At 37.3% G+C, this 18,855-nt stretch overlaps 1 protein-coding gene across 4 annotated transcripts; it reads right to left on the minus strand.

Moving 5' to 3' along the window:
• Nucleotides 1-1,602: 1,602 nt before the first annotated feature.
• LOC113058684 (NACHT, LRR and PYD domains-containing protein 12-like) lies at nucleotides 1,603-17,888 on the minus strand. 4 transcript variants are annotated; one of them, XM_026226826.1, is made up of 13 exons: nucleotides 17,789-17,888; nucleotides 16,597-16,699; nucleotides 16,299-16,415; nucleotides 15,972-16,088; nucleotides 12,221-12,337; nucleotides 9,861-9,974; nucleotides 7,862-9,697; nucleotides 7,080-7,253; nucleotides 6,688-6,858; nucleotides 4,903-5,067; nucleotides 4,635-4,808; nucleotides 2,576-2,749; nucleotides 1,603-2,197 (listed from the first exon to the last, which is right to left on the minus strand). In XM_026226826.1, the coding sequence occupies exons 2-13, from the start codon at nucleotides 16,644-16,646 to the stop codon at nucleotides 2,035-2,037; spliced, it is 3,372 nt and encodes a 1,123-aa protein (XP_026082611.1). In that variant the 5' UTR covers nucleotides 16,647-16,699; nucleotides 17,789-17,888; the 3' UTR covers nucleotides 1,603-2,034. The 4 variants fall into 4 exon arrangements, with proteins under 4 accessions (XP_026082611.1, XP_026082612.1, XP_026082614.1 ...); XM_026226827.1 differs by lacking the exon at nucleotides 7,080-7,253; XM_026226829.1 differs by lacking the exons at nucleotides 16,299-16,415; nucleotides 16,597-16,699; nucleotides 17,789-17,888 and adding an exon at nucleotides 15,531-15,845 and having other exon boundaries at nucleotides 15,972-16,063.
• Nucleotides 17,889-18,855: the final 967 nt, after the last annotated feature.

Genomic DNA, 18,855 nt, shown 5'->3' on the forward strand with positions numbered 1-18,855 from the left:
TATCCCTGCAAAAACAGGCTCCATCGCATTAGGCGCTGGTTAGAATTCCTCAGAGTGTTTCAGAATTTACCTTATGGGTCAAGATAAACTCATCTGCTAAGATTGCAGCTTGTTCTAAAGTCATTGCCTTCTGCTCATTCAAATAAACAGAAACAACCTCAGGCAGACAGTTTTCAAATTCTTCAAGCAAAATGAGTTGTCTAAGATGTTCCTTACTTTCCACCTTCTGAGAAGTACACCACCGATCAAACAGATTCTCCTTCTGTTTTGCCAACTCATCATAAGTGTTGAGAGCAAACTTTGTACAACTTCGAAAGCGCTGGTGGTAAGCTTCAGGTACCAGCTCATATGCCTTCAAAATAGCCGTTTTGACCTCATCATAATTAGCACTCTTCTCAAGGCTTAGAGCGGAATTAGCTTCCTGAGCTCTACCCACCAAGATACTTTGTAAAAGCAAAGTCCACATAGTTCTAGGCCACTTTGACGTGGTTGCCACCCGTTCAAAATGAGAAAAATATCTCTCAACATCTTTCTCAGAAAAAGGAGGTACTAACTTAATGTGTCTACCAACATCAAATGGAGCGGTATCACTTCTTGGAGTTAAAGCAGTAGTTTTTATTTCCAACTCTTTAAGAGACAGTTCATGTGCAAGTAGCATTTCTTTCTCTCTTATTTTTATATTGCCCTCTAGCTGTTTCTCCTGGAAAGCTAGCTCTCTGAGCCTAAGCTCACTTGCAGCTTCAGACAAAGGAGCAGTCATGGATTGTGGGGAAACCTGCTTAACTTTTAAGACCCCATTGTCAATCAAAACTATTTTTTTTTTTTTTTTTTACTATTTCAGTTTTTTTTTTAATCAGATGCTTTAAAATGATTTGTGAAACTGAAATATGTGCGTCAGAGAATGTACAAATGGTTAACACTGTCATATCAGTCAGAAAAGCAGTTTATTTTTTTAGCTAACTTAGTTGTTATTCTTGGCTTTAAAATGTTTAAATATGTACACAGTTTGGATTAAATGAAAGTGTAGTAAAAAAAAAAAAAAAAAGTGTTTTGCTTTGGTACCGAAATTGGTACCGAGAACCATGGATTTTCATTGGTATCGGTACCAAACACTACAATTTTGGTACCGTGACAACACTAGGATGGGCATAACTAAACTGAATAAATAAGATAAAACATATGTAGATCATTTTAAAGAGGCTTGTATCACAGAAATGTTTTAAATTATTCACATTAACTTGTGTAACTGCTGCACCAGTGTTACAAATATAAAACCGAACCAGATCAAAACTATTTAGCTACAGAATCAAATTATTCCTTCTACAATCCTTACTTTGGATTTGAATAGTTATGTCTATTTTTGCAGTGTCTTGTTTTGACGCCAGATGAACTGTAGAACGTCACTGGAAAAATGCAAGGTTCCTGGGGGCTCCTTTTGGGTTTCTTCACATTGTCATTAATATAAAATATGAAGATGAAATTATGAGAAAGTCAAAAGTGACATTCTGAGTTGTAATTATGAGATTTAAATTCTAAGACAAAATGTGACTTTTTATCTTACAATGTAGATTTTTAATTTATAATTCTGTTTACCAAAGCATGTTTTTTTTTCTTATGTGGCAGAAATGGGTTTCCATAGAATAGTAAAGGTGTAATAGGATGCTTTTTTCTACAGAGCATCTCTTCTGCTGAATGAGAGTTTGAGCTGCACAGAAGCTTAAAATTATCTTTTGCATTAATCTGTGGTTGAGATTAATACTTCAATTAATACTCACTGTAGCATGTCCAAATAATAATAGGGCTGCAACGGTACACAAAATTCACACATTGGTGCATACCTCAGTTTTGTGGTAATGGTTAAATACATTTTCGAATTTGTGTTTTCTTTTCCACTGAGAGTGCTTGCACATCTGGACTATTTTGAATTGCTATGTAATATTGAATACTATTCATCTGATTTTTTCATCCAGATTGTTGGCTTAATTTTCTCCTTGAGATTTGGATATGCATTTGTACTGAATATTGCACTTATTGTTACAACCCTATCTTGTAAAGTGGATCGTTCTTTAGATGAGAAATCAGATGCACTCCAAGTTTATTCCCAGTCAGATCCAGTTCTCTCAGGTGTTCAGGGTTTGATCTCAGAGCTGAAGCCAAAGCAGCACAGCCTTCACCTGTGACTCCACAATACCTCAGCCTGTTGAGAACAATGGCACACTCTTAAATCTCTGTATCTATTCAGCCGGTTTGCCAAAAGCAAGTTCTCTGATTTTATTATTGAGGAACATAGGAAATTTCAAATGTCCAATCATGAGTTTTAATAATAGATCTTTATTTGTTTCGTGCTGCATCCTGTGGTCCTGTTTCCAATGCAGATAAGCTAGTAATAATGACCCTTCTGTAATGCATAAACCATAAACTATGCTCAATTGGTACAAAATGAACAAAAATTATCACTATGATAAGATTACAGCCCTCTTCCTTTTCTTTATGGTAGCATAACCATCAGAAGGGTCTTTAGCATCTTTGAAACTATATGTAAAGTAAAAATCACAATATGAAAAAGAGAGATTACCTCAGCATCTCCAGTTTACAGTAAGGATTCTCCAGTCCAGCAGAGAGCAGTGTCACACCAGTATCTCCCAGATGATTCCATGTCAGATCCAGTTGTTTCAGGTGTGAGGGGTTTGATCTCAGAGCTGAAGCCAGAGCAGCACAACCTTCAGCTGCAATAGCACAGTGCTCCAACCTGCAGAGAACAATGACACCATTTGAATCAGTTTTTATGATGTCCCTGGTTTTATTTTACACTTACATGTGTGTGTGTGTGTGTGTGTGTGTGTGTATTAGGGCTTGCATAGACTAGTCGAGTGATCAACTACTTCAACCAATAGTCGGCGCTGTCGGAAACAATCGACTACTCGAGCATGCATTAACCATAATGCGTACAAAGAGTTTGCAAGTACTAAATGAATTTTAGGATTACAAAATTGCGTGTAGCTGTTACTTTCTATGACCTTATCTATGTTGCATGTAAAATTAAAATATGAAATGTAGGCTAATAATTAGGGGTGTGCCTGAAGCCGAATTCCTTATTCAGAATGGAACGTATAATGGCTTAAAAATGAATAACAGACAAATAAATTCTGAATAATTCTGCCTGAATACTGTAATGTGAGTCTGAAGCTGGCATAGTCCGGAGTTTTTTAGATAACAGTTGAGTCGAGGGATCAACGCAATATTATACAACAGACCTCTAAAGTCACGAGTGTGAAGAGACTGAATAAACTTTATGAATGAAAAGAGCGCAAATCAAAAAACAGCATTATTGTTGCCTCTCTGTGCATCTCTAAGAAATCATAGCTTTGCAAGAGTAATATCACCTATAATAATACATCATACACATTCTATTATTTGTATATATTTAAAAGGCAATGATTTAAACCTTAGGCTACGATATGATACGAATGAATGGATTAAATTAAAATAAATGTAAATAGTGCACAATTTTTTTTTTCTGTATCCATTTTTAAAACTATCGGTTAATTAATCGGTATCAGCCAGTGTGGTCCAACCTAGCTATCAGTATCGGCAAAATCCAATATCTGTCGAATTCATATATATATATATATTTATATTAGGGCTGTCCCGACTAAGTTTTTTCATAGTTGAATCGGAATTTTCAAATCTTGCTGATATTTGACTAATAGCTAAAGACATTCGACTGCCATAATTACTAATGTTAACACACAAAGATAAAAATGTGTAATAAATGCCTTGCAAATACAAACGGGGTAAGTAATGTTTTTATGTTTTTATTAAAATATAGTTAACACTAAACGTCAGCGAAACCCTAACAATTCAAAATTTTTACAATAGTGCTCTTATTATAAAGTTAGCCTATATGACAGTAGTTATTAATGTTCTGCATTTCTGTTTTGAGCTGCGCGCACTGAAGATGACCAGTAGAGTGAGCATTTGATAGCACATTTTTATTTTTATTTATATAACAAAACATTAATATTAGGACTTATAGGCTATCTGATATCACCGTAGTACTACAATGAAGCGCTTGACTCATCCAAATGCATTTTATATCAGATAAATAATATATCCACGATATATATACTCCAGCTGAAATATTTTGAAATCACTTCGAAAAAATCCTGTCTGTGTCAGTCTTGGTAAAGTTTTAAATCCCTGCCGCCAAGATGCTCCTCTGTCAGTCACGGATAATGGAAAGTGAAACATAAATCTACAGGGGTGGTTGGATTTATTCATGCACTTTAAAATATTTATTTGAAGCTTTTTGGATTCTTATTTACGGCTTTTTCATAATAGGCTGCATATTAACTTATTGGGAGAAAACATTAAGTTCTATGTGAAATCAGATATTTGAGCACTCACATATAGCCAGAATGGCATAATCATAACAGCCTGCGAATATTCGACTGTGAGACTGGTATTCAAATCAGGCTCTTCGAATCAAAGCATTGAATCGTCGACTATTTAGGGTCACCCCTAATATATATATATATATATATATGTATATATATACACACACACAAACATATTACACTACTGGTCAAACGTAATAGAATTTGATTTATTTAAACTTAATTTAATGCTCTTACTTCAATATCTCCAGTTTACAGTGAGAATGCTCCAGTCCAGCAGAGAGCAGTGTCACACCAGTATCGCCCAGATGATTCCATGTCAGATCCAGTTCTCTCAGGTGTGAGGGGTTTGATCTCAGAGCTGAAGCCAGAGCAGTACAACTTTCAGCCGTAATTCCACAATTCCTCAGTCTGTAGAGAACAATGACGCACAATTAATTTAGCTTTGGACTTCAAATGTTTCTAAAACACCAGAACTGGATTACTTTAGGAGAAATTATCTTACTCGAGTGTTTTCACTGTACACTGAGGATTTTCTAGTACAGTGGATAGAAGCTTCATGCCCGATTCTCCCAGATTACACTCACACAGATTCAGGTGTGAGGGATTTGATCTCAGAGCTGAAGCCAGAGCAGCACAACCTTCAGCTGTGACATACATATCATTGAACCTGTGAAGAGACCACTGACAAATATTGAATTGAATATTGAATTGAATATCTGAAAATTCAATGCAATATACAGTATGTGGAACAAATTTCAATTCTTCTCACACCTTAATTCAGGACACACTAAATTATTTTGTATGGGTGTCTCTTGAGTAGTGGTGTTTACTACACATTGGGATTTGGGGGCCCCCTACTGACAGGCCCAGTGCCAGGATAGCACAACTTGTTTTGGCCCTTCTTGCTCCATTTATTCATTTATTATTCACTATTTATTAATACATTATATTATTGCCTGTCCAATTTTATTTTAAATATTAAATCAATTAATAGTCCCCAAAAGGGGTAAAATCCTTCTGTGGCAGTGGCATCTTCCATCCCCAGCTCCTCCTTTCATCATAGCTAGGACCTGACTTTCTGATATTCCTCATTTTCAAAAATAAGACTTCTTTTATCTTCTGAATTAACTAATAGTTATATATCTCCTGTCCACCCTCAGATGGGCATCTCTGGAACTGCTCTCCTGTGGGTTAAGTCCTACCTCTCTGACAGATCCTTGAGCGTGTCTTGGAGGGGTGATGTTTCAAAGTCACACCACCTTGCTACTGGGGTTCCTCAAGGCTCAGTACTTGGACCACTTCTCTTCTCCATCTACATGACATCTTTAGGATCTGTCATTCAGAAGCATGGCTTTTCTTATCACTGCTACGCTGATGACACCCAACTCTACTTCTCATTCCAGCCAGATGACCCGACGGTAGCTGCTCGCATTTCAGCCTGTCTGGGTGATATTTCTAGCTGGATGAATGACCATCACCTTCAGCTTAACCTTACTAAGACTGAACTCCTGGTGATTCCAGCTAACCCATTGCTTCATCACAACTTCTCTATACAGCTGGGCTCGTCAACCATAACTCCTTCGAGGACAGCAAGAAACCTAGGAGTTGTGATGGATCATCAGTTAAGCTTCACAGACCATATTGCTATAACGACCCGTTCCTGCAGGTTTGCCTTATACAACATTAGGAAGATTAGACCCTTCCTGTCAGAGCAAGCAACCCATCTTCTTGTCCAAGCTCTTGTTCTCTCCAGACTGGACTATTGTAATGCTCTCCTGGCGGGCCTTCCTGCATGTACTGTCAAGCTTCTGCAAATGATCCAGAATGCAGCAGAAGTTTGTGCTCGGCAAGTGAACGTCTCCTTGTGGTGCCATCCCAAAGCGCAAGCATCAGGTCAAAGTCCAATAGAACCCATTATAATAACTGACATTGTCTACACTGAATTGAGTATTGAGATACGCATTCATTTTCTGATGTTCTTCAACCACTTGAATCTGCTGACAACAGGACAAATGAAAGAGTAAGAGTGCTGGGATTGAGATCAAGGACTGTGTGTTTGTTCAGAGCATTTTGGTAAATGGGGCACAGTGTAATGGAGAGTTGGCAAATAAATTTTTGTTTGAAGCAGCCAACTGTTTTGGTGCAACTGTGAACAATTTTATAATACTCTTTCTGCTACATTATTGTAGCAATACAAACAAAAAATAGACAATTTTTTAAGCCTAAACTGATATAGAATAGTTGCTTAATCACAGTGACACAAGAAAAACCATGTCATGTGTCTCACCTCAGTGTCTCAAGTTTATAGTATGGATTCCTCTGAAGATCAGTGAGCAGCTTGACACCTTTCCCCAGTTTATTCCACTCCAGATTGAGTTCTCTCAGGTGTGAGGGGTTTGATCTCAGAGCTGAAGCCAGAACAGCACAACCTTTATCTGTGACACCACAACACATCAACCTGCAACGAACAACGATGATGTATGAACTTTCATAAGAAAAGTTCCTTAAAAGAAACCCTTAAAATCTACCTTAAATTGTCTCTAGAGCTGAATTAAATACTTTCAAATGGAATGAGATTTTCAAGAGGACATGTCAAGCTGCACTGGAATTTAAAGGGGGAAAAACTCTCTTTTATGTATTATGTTTGTTCCGTCTAGAAATTAAGTATGAGATTCTTACTCTAGTTTCTCCAGTTTACAGTGTGGATTCTTTAGTCCAGCACAAAACAGCTCTACTCCATAATTTCCCAGATAATTCCCAGACAGATCCAGATCTCTCAGACACGAACAGTTTGAGCTGAGCACTGAAGCCAGATGAGTGAAGCTTATCTCTGTTAAATTACGGTCATCAAGCCTGACAAAATGAAAATGACACATTTTAAATTATTAACCACAATAAACAATAAAAAAGGTTTGTCCAGCATCTGCAAATGCTGTTTGGGTAATAACTAATCAGAAGTGTGGCCTCTAAGTATGTATGTGTTTTTTTTTTAATTCTTGACACATTTGGCCCACTTTTAGTGGACAACATAAATAGGGCGATTTCATTTCTACCACATCTTAAATTAATTAATTTTTTAATAGCATTCTGTTATAGAAATGATGGGAATAAAAGGAAATTAAATGGCTGACAGTACGCATTTTATTTACTGAAATGGTTCATTTAACTCTTTGTTCAGACAATCATAATTTTAAAAAGTTTTAAAGTCTGGGTCTGGGACAAAGGTACAATAATATTTTATTAAAAGGCATTTAACTGACAGGTAGATCAAACCTAATATATAATATTTCAGTTGTATCTGATAATATGTAGAAGCACAGTAAATACATAAACAAAAGAATGAGCCAAATAACAACATATTATTTGTGAAATACCAGTGTTTTATCGAGAGCTAAAGACACTGTGGCAGGGTTGTAACCATTGGTAACTGAAGTGTAATGATTATTCCCAGGTTTACTTACTGAGCTGATTTTGTTGCTTTAATCACAGGGAGAAGTGTCTGAAGTACTTCATCTGGAGTCATGTGTGATCCTGTATATTTGCTTAGACAAAACATATCCATCTCCTGTTCTGAGGTCAGCAACACAAAAACCAGAGCTGACCGCTGAGAAACTGAGAGCTCAATTTTTTTTATTTTACCAGATTTAAGATAGTGTTGAATTTCCTCAATGAGAGAATGGTCACCAAGTTCATTTAAACAGTGGAAAAGATTGATTGATTTCTCTGGAGATTGACTTTTCCTGATAATATTATTGATAAATGTAACAGTTTCCTCTTTGTTGTAACAGCAGGTTTCTTTCTGTATCTTTAGATCCTTTAAGAGAGACTGGTTAGTCTTCATTGACAGACCACACAGAAAACGAACGAAAAGGTCCAAATGTCCGTTTTTTCTGTGTAAAGCCTCATTCACAGCTCTCTGATGCAGCTCGGAAAATGAATATATTGACATTGAATATTTATAGAACTTTGAGTTATATTCATCATCTACAGTTCTCTTATACAGGTCAGATACTTGAAGATTCTTTTTTACCAAAATTTGGTCAAATGCATTGATGTTTTGGTTTGTACAGGAGAGGTGCACATATAGAGCTGCTAGATGTTCCTGAACACTCAGATGAACAAAGCAGAAGACTTTCCCCTGATACAAGCCAGACTCCTCTCTGAAGATCTGAGAGCACAATCCTGAGTACACTGATGCTTCTGTCTCATCAATGCCACACTCTCTCAGGTCTTCCTCATAGAAGATCAGGTTGCCTCTATCCAGTTGCTCAAATGCAAGTTTCCCCAATTTGAAAACCATTTCTGTATCTGTGTCCTTGTTGTCATTGTACTTTGTGTCTTTAATATTAATCTGTGCCGTCAGGAAGTGTGTGTACATCTGAGTGAGAGTCTTGGGAATCTCTCCACGCTCTGCTCGACTCAACATCTTCTCCAGAACAGCGGCTGAGATCCAGCAGAACACTGGGATGTGGCACATGATGAAGAGGCTCCTTGATGACTTCAGGTGTGAGATGATCCTCTCGGCCAGACTCTGATCACTGACTCTCTTCCTGAAGTATTCCTCCTTCTGTGGGTCATTGAAGCCTCGTACCTCTGTTACTCGATGGACACACTCAGAGGGGACGAGATCAGCTGCTGCTGGTCTGGAGGTGATCCAGATGAGAGCAGAGGGAAGCAGATTCCCCACAATGAGGTTCGTCAGCAGCACGTCCACTGATGTCTCTTTGGTCACATCCAGTAAAGTCTCATTGCTTTTAAAGTTTAAGGGAAAACGGTACTCATCGAGACCATCGAAGATAAACAACACTTTATATTCATCACTGGATATTTCCATTTCTTTTATTTCAGGGAAAAAGACCTGAAGAAGATCTGAAAGACTGAGTGTTTTGTCCTTTATCAGATTGATCTCTCTGAAAGGAAGAGGAAATATGAGCTGGACGTCCTGATTCTCTTTCCCTTCAGCCCAGTCCAGGATGAACTTCTGCACAGAGACTGTTTTTCCAATGCCAGCGACTCCCTTTGTCAGCACAGTTCTGATGGGTTTGTCTTGTCCAGGTAAAGCTCTAAAGATGTCTCTACATTTGATTGGTTTGTCCTCTGATGCTGTTCTCCTGGATTGTGTCTCAATCTGTCTCACCTCGTGTTCATTACTGATCTCTCCACTCTCACTCTCTGTGATGTACAGCTCTGTGTAGATCTCATTCAGGAGTGTTGGGTTTCTCTGCGTCACTGTTCCCTCATACAGACACTCAAACTTATTCTTCAGATTTGATCTAAATGTGTTGAGAACAGTATGGCTGTAAAATTAAAATACGACATTATTATGTGACTCAAAGAGTTACAGTAAATATATTCAAAAAGAGCAGACTACTAATGAAGGGAAACCTTTCAATTATTGATCATGTCACTGATAATAAACAATAAAATGAATCTTTGCAGCATGAAACCCTTCTATTTTACCTGATGCCAGGACACAAGCTTTCATTAAAGTCCTGTGGTTGATTCACAGACTCATCATATTTCATTTTCTTACAGACTGGTTCTGTTACAGCTGGTCTGGGTCGCAGGATTTGCCTTAAACAATATGAAGTACATAAATAATCAAATACTTTGACATTAAATTATGTTCTAAAACTAAATCATTCTGTAAACCATTTAGTTGTGATTATGATAGAAAAATATTAAAGTGATAGTTTTGAGTGTTGAGAAAATGCTGATAAACAGACACACACACACACATACACATCCTATCATAATCAAATTACTTTGCAGCCTCTAAATGGAATAACACAAAATATTGGTGCATCAAAAAACCCAACTATACCTTTCACGTTGCGCTTTTATTCATAACTTCAAGAAACATGCATAGATAGTGAAAATTCAATAAAATAGATTAAAAAGAGCCCAAAATCACAATAAAACAAGCATAATTGTTTGGGGCTTTGGCTATAATTGAGTGACGCATTACTTCAATTTCAACAATTTCAAAACTGTCAAATTAAATCACATACAGCTTATATGTTGGGGAATTTATTCTTCTTCTACCTTATTTCATTCCTGAGATATACAGTATTGTTCAAAATAATAGCAGTACAATGTGACTAACCAGAATAATCAAGGTTTTTAGTATATTTTTTATTGCTACGTGGCAAACAAGTTACCAGTAGGTTCAGTAGATTGTCAGAAAACAAACAAGACCCAGCATTCATGATATGCACGCTCTTAAGGCTGTGCAATTGGGCAATTAGTTGAAAGGGGTGTGTTCAAAAAAATAGCAGTGTCTACCTTTGACTGTACAAACTCAAAACTATTTTGTACAAACATTTTTTTTTCCTGGGATTTAGCAATCCTGTGAATCGCTAAACTAATATTTAGTTGTATGACCACAGTTTTTTAAAACTGCTTGACATCTGTGTGGCATGGAGTCAACCAACTTGTGGCACCTCTCAGCTGTTATTCCACTCCATGATTCTTTAACAACATTCCACAATTCATTCACATTTCTTGGTTTTGCTTCAGAAACAGCATTTTTGATATCACCCCACAAGTTCTCAATTGGATTAAGGTCTGGAGATTGGGCTGGCCACTCCATAACATTAATTTTGTTGGTTTGGAACCAAGACTTTGCCCGTTTACTAGTGTGTTTTGGGTCATTGTCTTGTTGAAACAACCATTTCAAGGGCATGTCCTCTTCAGCATAGGGCAACATGACCTCTTCAAGTATTTTAACATATGCAAACTGATCCATGATCCCTGGTATGCGATAAATAGGCCCAACACCATAGTAGGAGAAACATGCCCATATCATGATGCTTGCACCTCCATGCTTCACTGTCTTCACTGTGTACTGTGGCTTGAATTCAGAGTTTGGGGGTCGTCTCACAAACTGCCTGTGGCCCTTGGACCCAAAAAGAACAATTTTACTCTCATCAGTCCACAAAATGTTCCTCCATTTCTCTTTAGGCCAGTTGATGTGTTCTTTGGCAAATTGTAACCTCTTCTGCACATGCCTTTTTTTTAACAGAGGGACTTTGCGGGGGATTCTTGAAAATAGATTAGCTTCACACAGACGTCTTCTAACTGTCACAGTACTTACAGGTAACTCCAGACTGTCTTTGATCATCCTGGAGGTGATCATTGGCTGAGCCTTTGCCATTCTGGTTATTCTTCTATCCATTTTGATGGTTGTCTTCCGTTTTCTTCCACGTCTCTCTGGTTTTGCTCTCCATTTTAAGGCATTGGAGATCATTTTAGCTGAACAGCCTATCATTTTTTGCACCTCTTTATAGGTTTTCCCCTCTCTAATCAACTTTCTTAATCAAAGTACGCTGTTCTTCTGAACAATGTCTTGAACGACCCATTTTCCTCAGCTTTCAAATGCATGTTCAACAAGTGTTGGCTTCATGCTTAAATAGGGGCCACCTGATTCACACCTGTTTCTTCACAAAATTGATGACCTCAGTGATTGAATGCCACACTGCTATTTTTTTGAACACACCCCTTTCAACTAATTCAACTAATTGCCCAATTGCACAGCCTTAAGAGCGTGCATATCATGAATCCTGGGTCTCATTTGTTTTCTGAGAATCTACTGAACCTACTGGTAACTTGTTTGCCACGTAGCAATAAAAAAATATACGAAAAACCTTGATTATTCTGGTTAGTCACATTGTACTGCTATTATTTTGAACAATACTGTAGCATGACAAATAAGACAGATATGAAAAATTTCCCCCTTTCTATATTTTTCTATATTACTGTTGCTGCCATTTTCTGAAACCATTAAGAGAGCACGAGAGGTCATAGTAACAGTATTGTACCTGTTACTCTGGCTTTTGTCTCCACCCTTCATTTCTGGTGGATGAGACATAGACCAGTCACTCTTCATGGACACACAGCTATGCACTGCTGAATCTGATCTTTCCTGCTGGATTAAACTGTAATAGAACATAGATAACATATTAATCTTTGACTATTCATCCTTTATGATGAGAACCCATGAGCTGGCCCACATGGAATCTGCATCTGTAAAGCTCAGCAACACTGGACATTACTATAAGTTTGACATATTACCCAACCAGTACACGTTGCTTATTAATTATTTTGGCTAATTTGATCATACTTTCAGTTACTAATTAGAGTGCAATATTCTACAGTTCTGTAACTATTAACTGAATGTTGATTGGGGGGGGGGGGGGGGGGGGGGGCTGGGCATAATGTTGTTGCTACCATTTTAAGAGACCATAAGTGATAAAGGATTAGTTCACCTCCAGAATAAAAAATTTCTGATAATTTACTCACCCCCATGTAATCAGAGATATTAATGTCTTTCGCAAATTTCGCAAAGAAATTAAGGTTTTTGAGAAAAACATTCCAGGGCTCTACAAGGTCCCATTCGGGGAATAATTGTCTTGTCTAGCCAAATGGTAGAGTAGTGTAACAGATTTAGCTGGTTTGAGAAAAGAAGTAGCTCATTGATCTGCCAATCTCGGCTAACTCGGCTAATATTTTTTTGCATAATGATGCATTTAAAAGTTAACGACCAAATGGATGTCTATAAAAGCTCACATTCCTGTTGCAGATGAAATATAATACGGATAACAATAAATAAATATTTTTTACCAGTTTAAAAGTTGATTAGTAGTAACTCAATCCCCTTTGAACTTGTTAACCTGTCTACCTAAGCATTGGTCACATGCATCGAATCCTTCACAAAAGTGCAATGGATTGTGGGCAACTATAGTCGGTAGAGTGTGCATGGATCCACAATTTAGGAATCGACCTGAAATAGTAAGCCATCCAAGGACTTTTGGCGTACTCTTTTCAACATACTATGCTTTGGGACACACTTACTCTAATCTCACATACTATTTAGGATGGATAGTATGAACAATGAGACGCAGGGGTCGCTCTCTCTCATGAATCCCATATGGAAGTAGTCTCAGCTTCAGATGTCACGCCCACAGAACCCTTGGCTAAACGTCTGATGCATACGGCACACTAAACTGGGAAAATTTCAGGAATGTCGACGTCGTCATCGGATTGGTTGAATTCTACAGGATTTCAGCTAAATGTGTGCATCACGTTCTTTAACATTCCGCCTGTAAACAAAGATGCCGTGGCGCCAAACCCCCTTACAAAAGAAGAAAGCCTCTGCATTTACAACTATGACAACCAGAGCTTATCAGGATCAGCTAAATGCTGGATTTTCAAAAGTATGTGAAATATTTAAAGTTTGAGACATAGAATCTTTAAAATATGTCAGAGAGTTTTAAGGCGGGCGTACACGGTGCGAATTCGGATGGTCGGAAGATCGTATGTCCACGCACACGGCACGAGGGAGTTTATCTGAAAATCGTACGGACGAGATGATATACGACACGATTTTACAACCTGCGAATTCCAGAAGTAATCGCACAAAGTTGATAGACGCGTTCGACTTGAAGCAGCGCTGCACGCACAGAAGGATCATTGTATGACATTACCGCGAGAGCGATATGAGAGCACACATATCCAATGCATTCGAATCGCTCTCGCGGTACTTTGATGTCATACAGGTGATCATTCTGTGCGTGCAGCGGTGCTTCAAGTGGAACGCGCCTAATATAACTGCAAATAAAATATTGATACGAGCCGTGACTGTTTCCTACACGTACAGGTTATTTTTCAGCAATAGGAAACTGGGACGTTTGGTTATCCTGTGTGTGTGTTCTTGTATATGGTATATAAATATCTGAAATGGGTATTAAAATGTAAACATGGTTTGTGAGGACTGTGCCCTCGTAAACCAAATGGCTTTAAAAAAAATACTATACGGTGTTTAATAGAAATTTTAAACATGCATTTTTCGTGATGATAGAGGTAGTGTATGGGGATATACGTTACAGTATAGAATACCGTTACGTTTATGGAGATTCCCTGTAAACTGCATATACGTGTGTGAGCGAGAGAGAGGGAGAGAGAGAGAGAGAGAACTTAAAAGGCATTGGAATACGTTGCTAGAAACATCATACAGCGCTCGCTGTTCCTGACAGACTTCAGCTGCCGTCTTCGTCTTTCTTCTTCTGTGATTTTCCTAGTTCGTGATTGGTCAACTTCAGATAAATCAACAAATCGGCTCGTTCAACCGCACAAATGGCACGAATTCAAACCGATAGCTCACGAACTTTTTAGACATGTTTAAAAATGATCGGGAGGTCGGGAAGTGCTCGTAGGCCACTCTGCTCGGCTCGTAATTCACCGCAAATGATACGAGCCGCGACCATACGAGAATACGCGATTTCCACACGATTGAAAAAAATCGAATGCGAACTCGTACGACAGCAAAAATCGCACCGTGTACGCCCACCTTTACACACTGGTCTGTTATTGTGCAACATTTCCACGCCTCGAAACATGATGAAGAACGAAATTAACTGTGATTGGTTGTTTGACAATTTCAGTTAAACGGCCTCATGGCTAGGCCTTGGCCATAGAAAGCTGCCATGTATTCCAGACTAATAAGGAAGTGACTTAAACTGTAATTTGTCAGCTGGCCAGTAGAGGCAATCTGATAGACTCCCCATGTTAAAATGCCGAACTTACATTTGAAAAAAATTACGTTTATAGCCTGGTTAAAAAAATACATTTCAGTCTATATAGCTAATTTTGCCCTTCATGACAACTGTGAGGGGGTGAATTTTTTTTAAATAACTTATCCCTTTAAATTATATTAAGCCTTAAAGTTCTGCATAATTAAGGGGCGTGGTCACTTGAGTGACAGGTGGATTTCCGCAGCTGACAATGCTATTGCGTTTGGTGGACGTGGCTTCAGCAACCAGCTCCCGCTTTTTTACCCATTTTCGATTATCTGGGAGTGACACGCAGTGACACGCTTCCAAGATGGCGACAGCCCGCTCTGCCCACTTTGAGCTACACTACGTCCATGTTTTTTTACAGTCTATGGTTGTGCCATTTGCTTTCCTGTCTATTGTCTGACTCCACTCATCTTGTTACCTCATTATTGTTTCAGTTGCTCCACCTTTGTCTCCCTCGTTACCTTCCTCATTTGTCTCCCTATTTATCATCCTTGTGTCTGCAGTCTTTGGATGGTTTGTTGTTAGATGTCATTGTTTTATGTGTGGTATTTACCTGTGTGGTCCTGGTCTGCCCATTTCTGGCTTGCAGTGTCTTATTCCTGGCTGCTTGCCTGTTTCCTTCCCTTGGGTTAGTTTTTGATAATTTTGTTGTGTTTATTATTAATAAATCCTAATTTCTTCCTGCACATTGAGTCCTTGCCTCATCTGAACCATGACAGGTAGGTGGAAAAACCACTGGTGTAGAGCCCCTTGAAACTGCATGCAAGCTGCAGTTTGGACCTTCAGCCCTTTGGCCACCATTGAAGTCCATTTATATGGAGAAAAATCCAGGAGCAAAAATTAAGGTTTACCTTAAAAACCTTAATTTCTTTTCAAAGGAAGACAGACAGAAATAAACATCTTGGATGACATGGGGGTGAGTAAATTTGCAGAAAATGTTTAATTTTGGAAGTGAACTAATCCTTTAGCGTTAATCCCATAAACAGTATTGTACCTGTTACTTTGGCTTTTGTCTCCACCCTTCATTTCTGGTGGATGATCCATAGACCAGTCACTCTTCATGGACACACAGCTGGGCTCTGCTGAATCTGATCTTTCCTGCTGCACTGAACTGTAACAGAACAGAGGTTATATTTAATTCTTTGAATTGTATTTGTATGATGAGAGTTTGTAAGTAGTAGTAGTAAAGTTTTAACCTAAGCAAAACAATGTAGAGACATCAAATCAAGATAATGATTAACAAAATAAATTTTCTGCAAAAATCAAACCATGACGTATACAATGTAGCACAATTAGCATATACTGAAATTAAAAGTAACACCTGAGATACAGCCCTGTGTTTCCACCCTTGAATTCAGGTGGATGATCCATAGACCAGTCACTCTTCATGGACACACAGCTGGGTTCTGCTGAATCTGAGCTCTTCTGCTGGACTGAACTGTAATACAGCAAACAAGAGGACTTGGTGACTTCAACTAAAATTAAAGTGGTTTCAGAGGGAAAGCAACATTTTTACATTTTTAGGTCCAATGCTGAGTTTTTAACAAAAGAACCAGAAAATGTTATTAACAAAGTAAAAGTGGTCCGTTTTTATTTCATGTTCTCTTTAATGAGAGTACCTGAATCCTGGAGAAAAATCTCCATCTTTAGTTTTTGGAGCTTGACTCATTTTGTCCTCACAGAGCTGTACTGGTCCGTCTGATTATCTCCTCTACTGACTGACTGGAAATAACAGAAACACTGATTTACACACATTAAACTAGAAATGTAAGTACAATAAATGCTTATGAACACATTTAAAATGTTGCCTGAGGGTAAAGTGAATTTAGTCAGAACATATTTCATAACAGTATGGGTTTTTGGTGAAGGCATGGGAAGAGCTAGACTTTTAAAAATAAAGGCACTTCACGATGCCAAAAAAGAACCTTTTTTTGTCTAAATGGTTCCATAAAGAAAATCTGAAGAACCTTTCTGATTCCCAAACGGTTATTTGTGGTGAAAGAAGGTTCAGATTCTAAAAAGGTAAGAAAGAGATGGTTCTTTAATGAACCTTTGACTAAATGGTTCTTTGTGGAACCAAAAATGGTTCTTCTATGCCATCAAGGTGAAGAACCTTTTAAAGCACCTTTATTTTTATGAGTGTAATTTAGTAAAAATATGTTAACCAATTAGTCAAGTTTATTTCACTTATGACTCTACTTGGACCGAGCGAAGATGCTGAAGAGTAGTTTTTACATTTTGCTGTGTTTTTACTTCATCTTTTCCTAATAAAGGCAGAGGGGTTAGTAGCCCCACCAAGATTACTTTTGTATGATCCGTTTAGCTTTAGCTTTACCAAGCTGTGGCTTGAGAAACAGTCACACCCTCATTTACAAAACATGAGGACTACAAAAGAATGACAACTTGTCATTAAAACAGAATTAACAATTATGTCGACGGCTTCCCAAATATGACTATATTTATTGCGCAGTTACAACTGATCTATAATGGAGGATTTATTTTCTATTATATAGTTCACTGAGTGTTTACGCACAGGGCGGGTTTATTGTTTCAGTAATAATAGTCCAAACAATGCAGTACAACAATAAGAAAAAAAACTTAGAGAAACTAAGCTTTTAGAGAAAAATAGCTCGTTTCATCCATCCTCGCTGCGTTTAATCCAATCTCTATCAGCTGCTTTCGAGATTCATTTAATTCGACACATGGCTTCGACAAGGTTACGACATTTTACCATGGGTGTTTATCTACTAAATAAATATAAACATCACGTGAGCTTCTGTGTATATAAAAAAAAAAACTTTTCGTACTTACTTTTTTCCTACGACAACGTGACGCAGTTTGAAATTAAATGGCTCTTTCCTTTCACATTCTAACGTCAACATGGAAGAAACCAAGTTAGAGAGAACGGGCGTTTCTCTGTCAACGATAAAGCTGAATCTGTATAAACCCCTCGCATTAATACACATCACTGAGATGATAGGATATTTTCTGTAGGATATTAGAACAAGTCTCATTAAGGACACTGTTTGGTAAACTCTGGAGAACAGTCTCCGCAGTCGTTTAAGCAGTACGCTACCTATTTTGCATGAAAGTTTAGCGTCCCATTGTTAGACTTTAAATGATTAAATATGTGTATAAAGATGAATTAAAGATTTGATCGTGGCTTTATGATATATATATATATATATATATATATATATATATATATATATATATATATATATATATATATATATATATATATATATATATATATATGCATTTTAGATTATTTGCCATTTTTGTGATCTACCCAACAATTATTAACAATTTAGAAATAATGTTTCTAAATTAAAATTCAGATTTAAGTTATAATGGCATTTGTGATCTGACTTCTGAACTTTCACTGCTGTCAACTGTTCTAACACTAAAATGATCAGTCTTCAAACTATAATTTGTCATAAAAAAAAAAATATATATAGAAACAATTTTGGAAAGAAACTCTGAAATGTTCTCTAAAATGCCTGAGGTTAATGGAAACATTTTCCCTGATTTTAATACTATTAATAATAATAATAATAAGAATAAGAAGAAGAAGAAGAAGAAGAAGAAGAAGTAGAAGAAATTATTTGTAACAAATTAATGTCTGGGATGGAATTCTGGAATTAACTTTAAAGAAAAACTAATTTAAAAGGCTCAATAAAACGTTTAAAACTTAAATAAATTTAATAATTAATAAATGGACTGGTGCAATAACAATAATGTTACACATTTTTTATACTTTACCTCTCTTATAAAAACAAATTATGCATGAAATATGCATCACTAGACTGCATGTTGTCATTATAACCGGAAGAGGGCGATATTGACTTTTCAAATAATTTAACAGAACGTGCCTG

The sequence above is a fragment of the Carassius auratus genome, chromosome 40 (genome assembly GCF_003368295.1).
Source record: "Carassius auratus strain Wakin chromosome 40, ASM336829v1, whole genome shotgun sequence".
Classification (NCBI taxonomy): domain Eukaryota; kingdom Metazoa; phylum Chordata; class Actinopteri; order Cypriniformes; family Cyprinidae; genus Carassius; species Carassius auratus.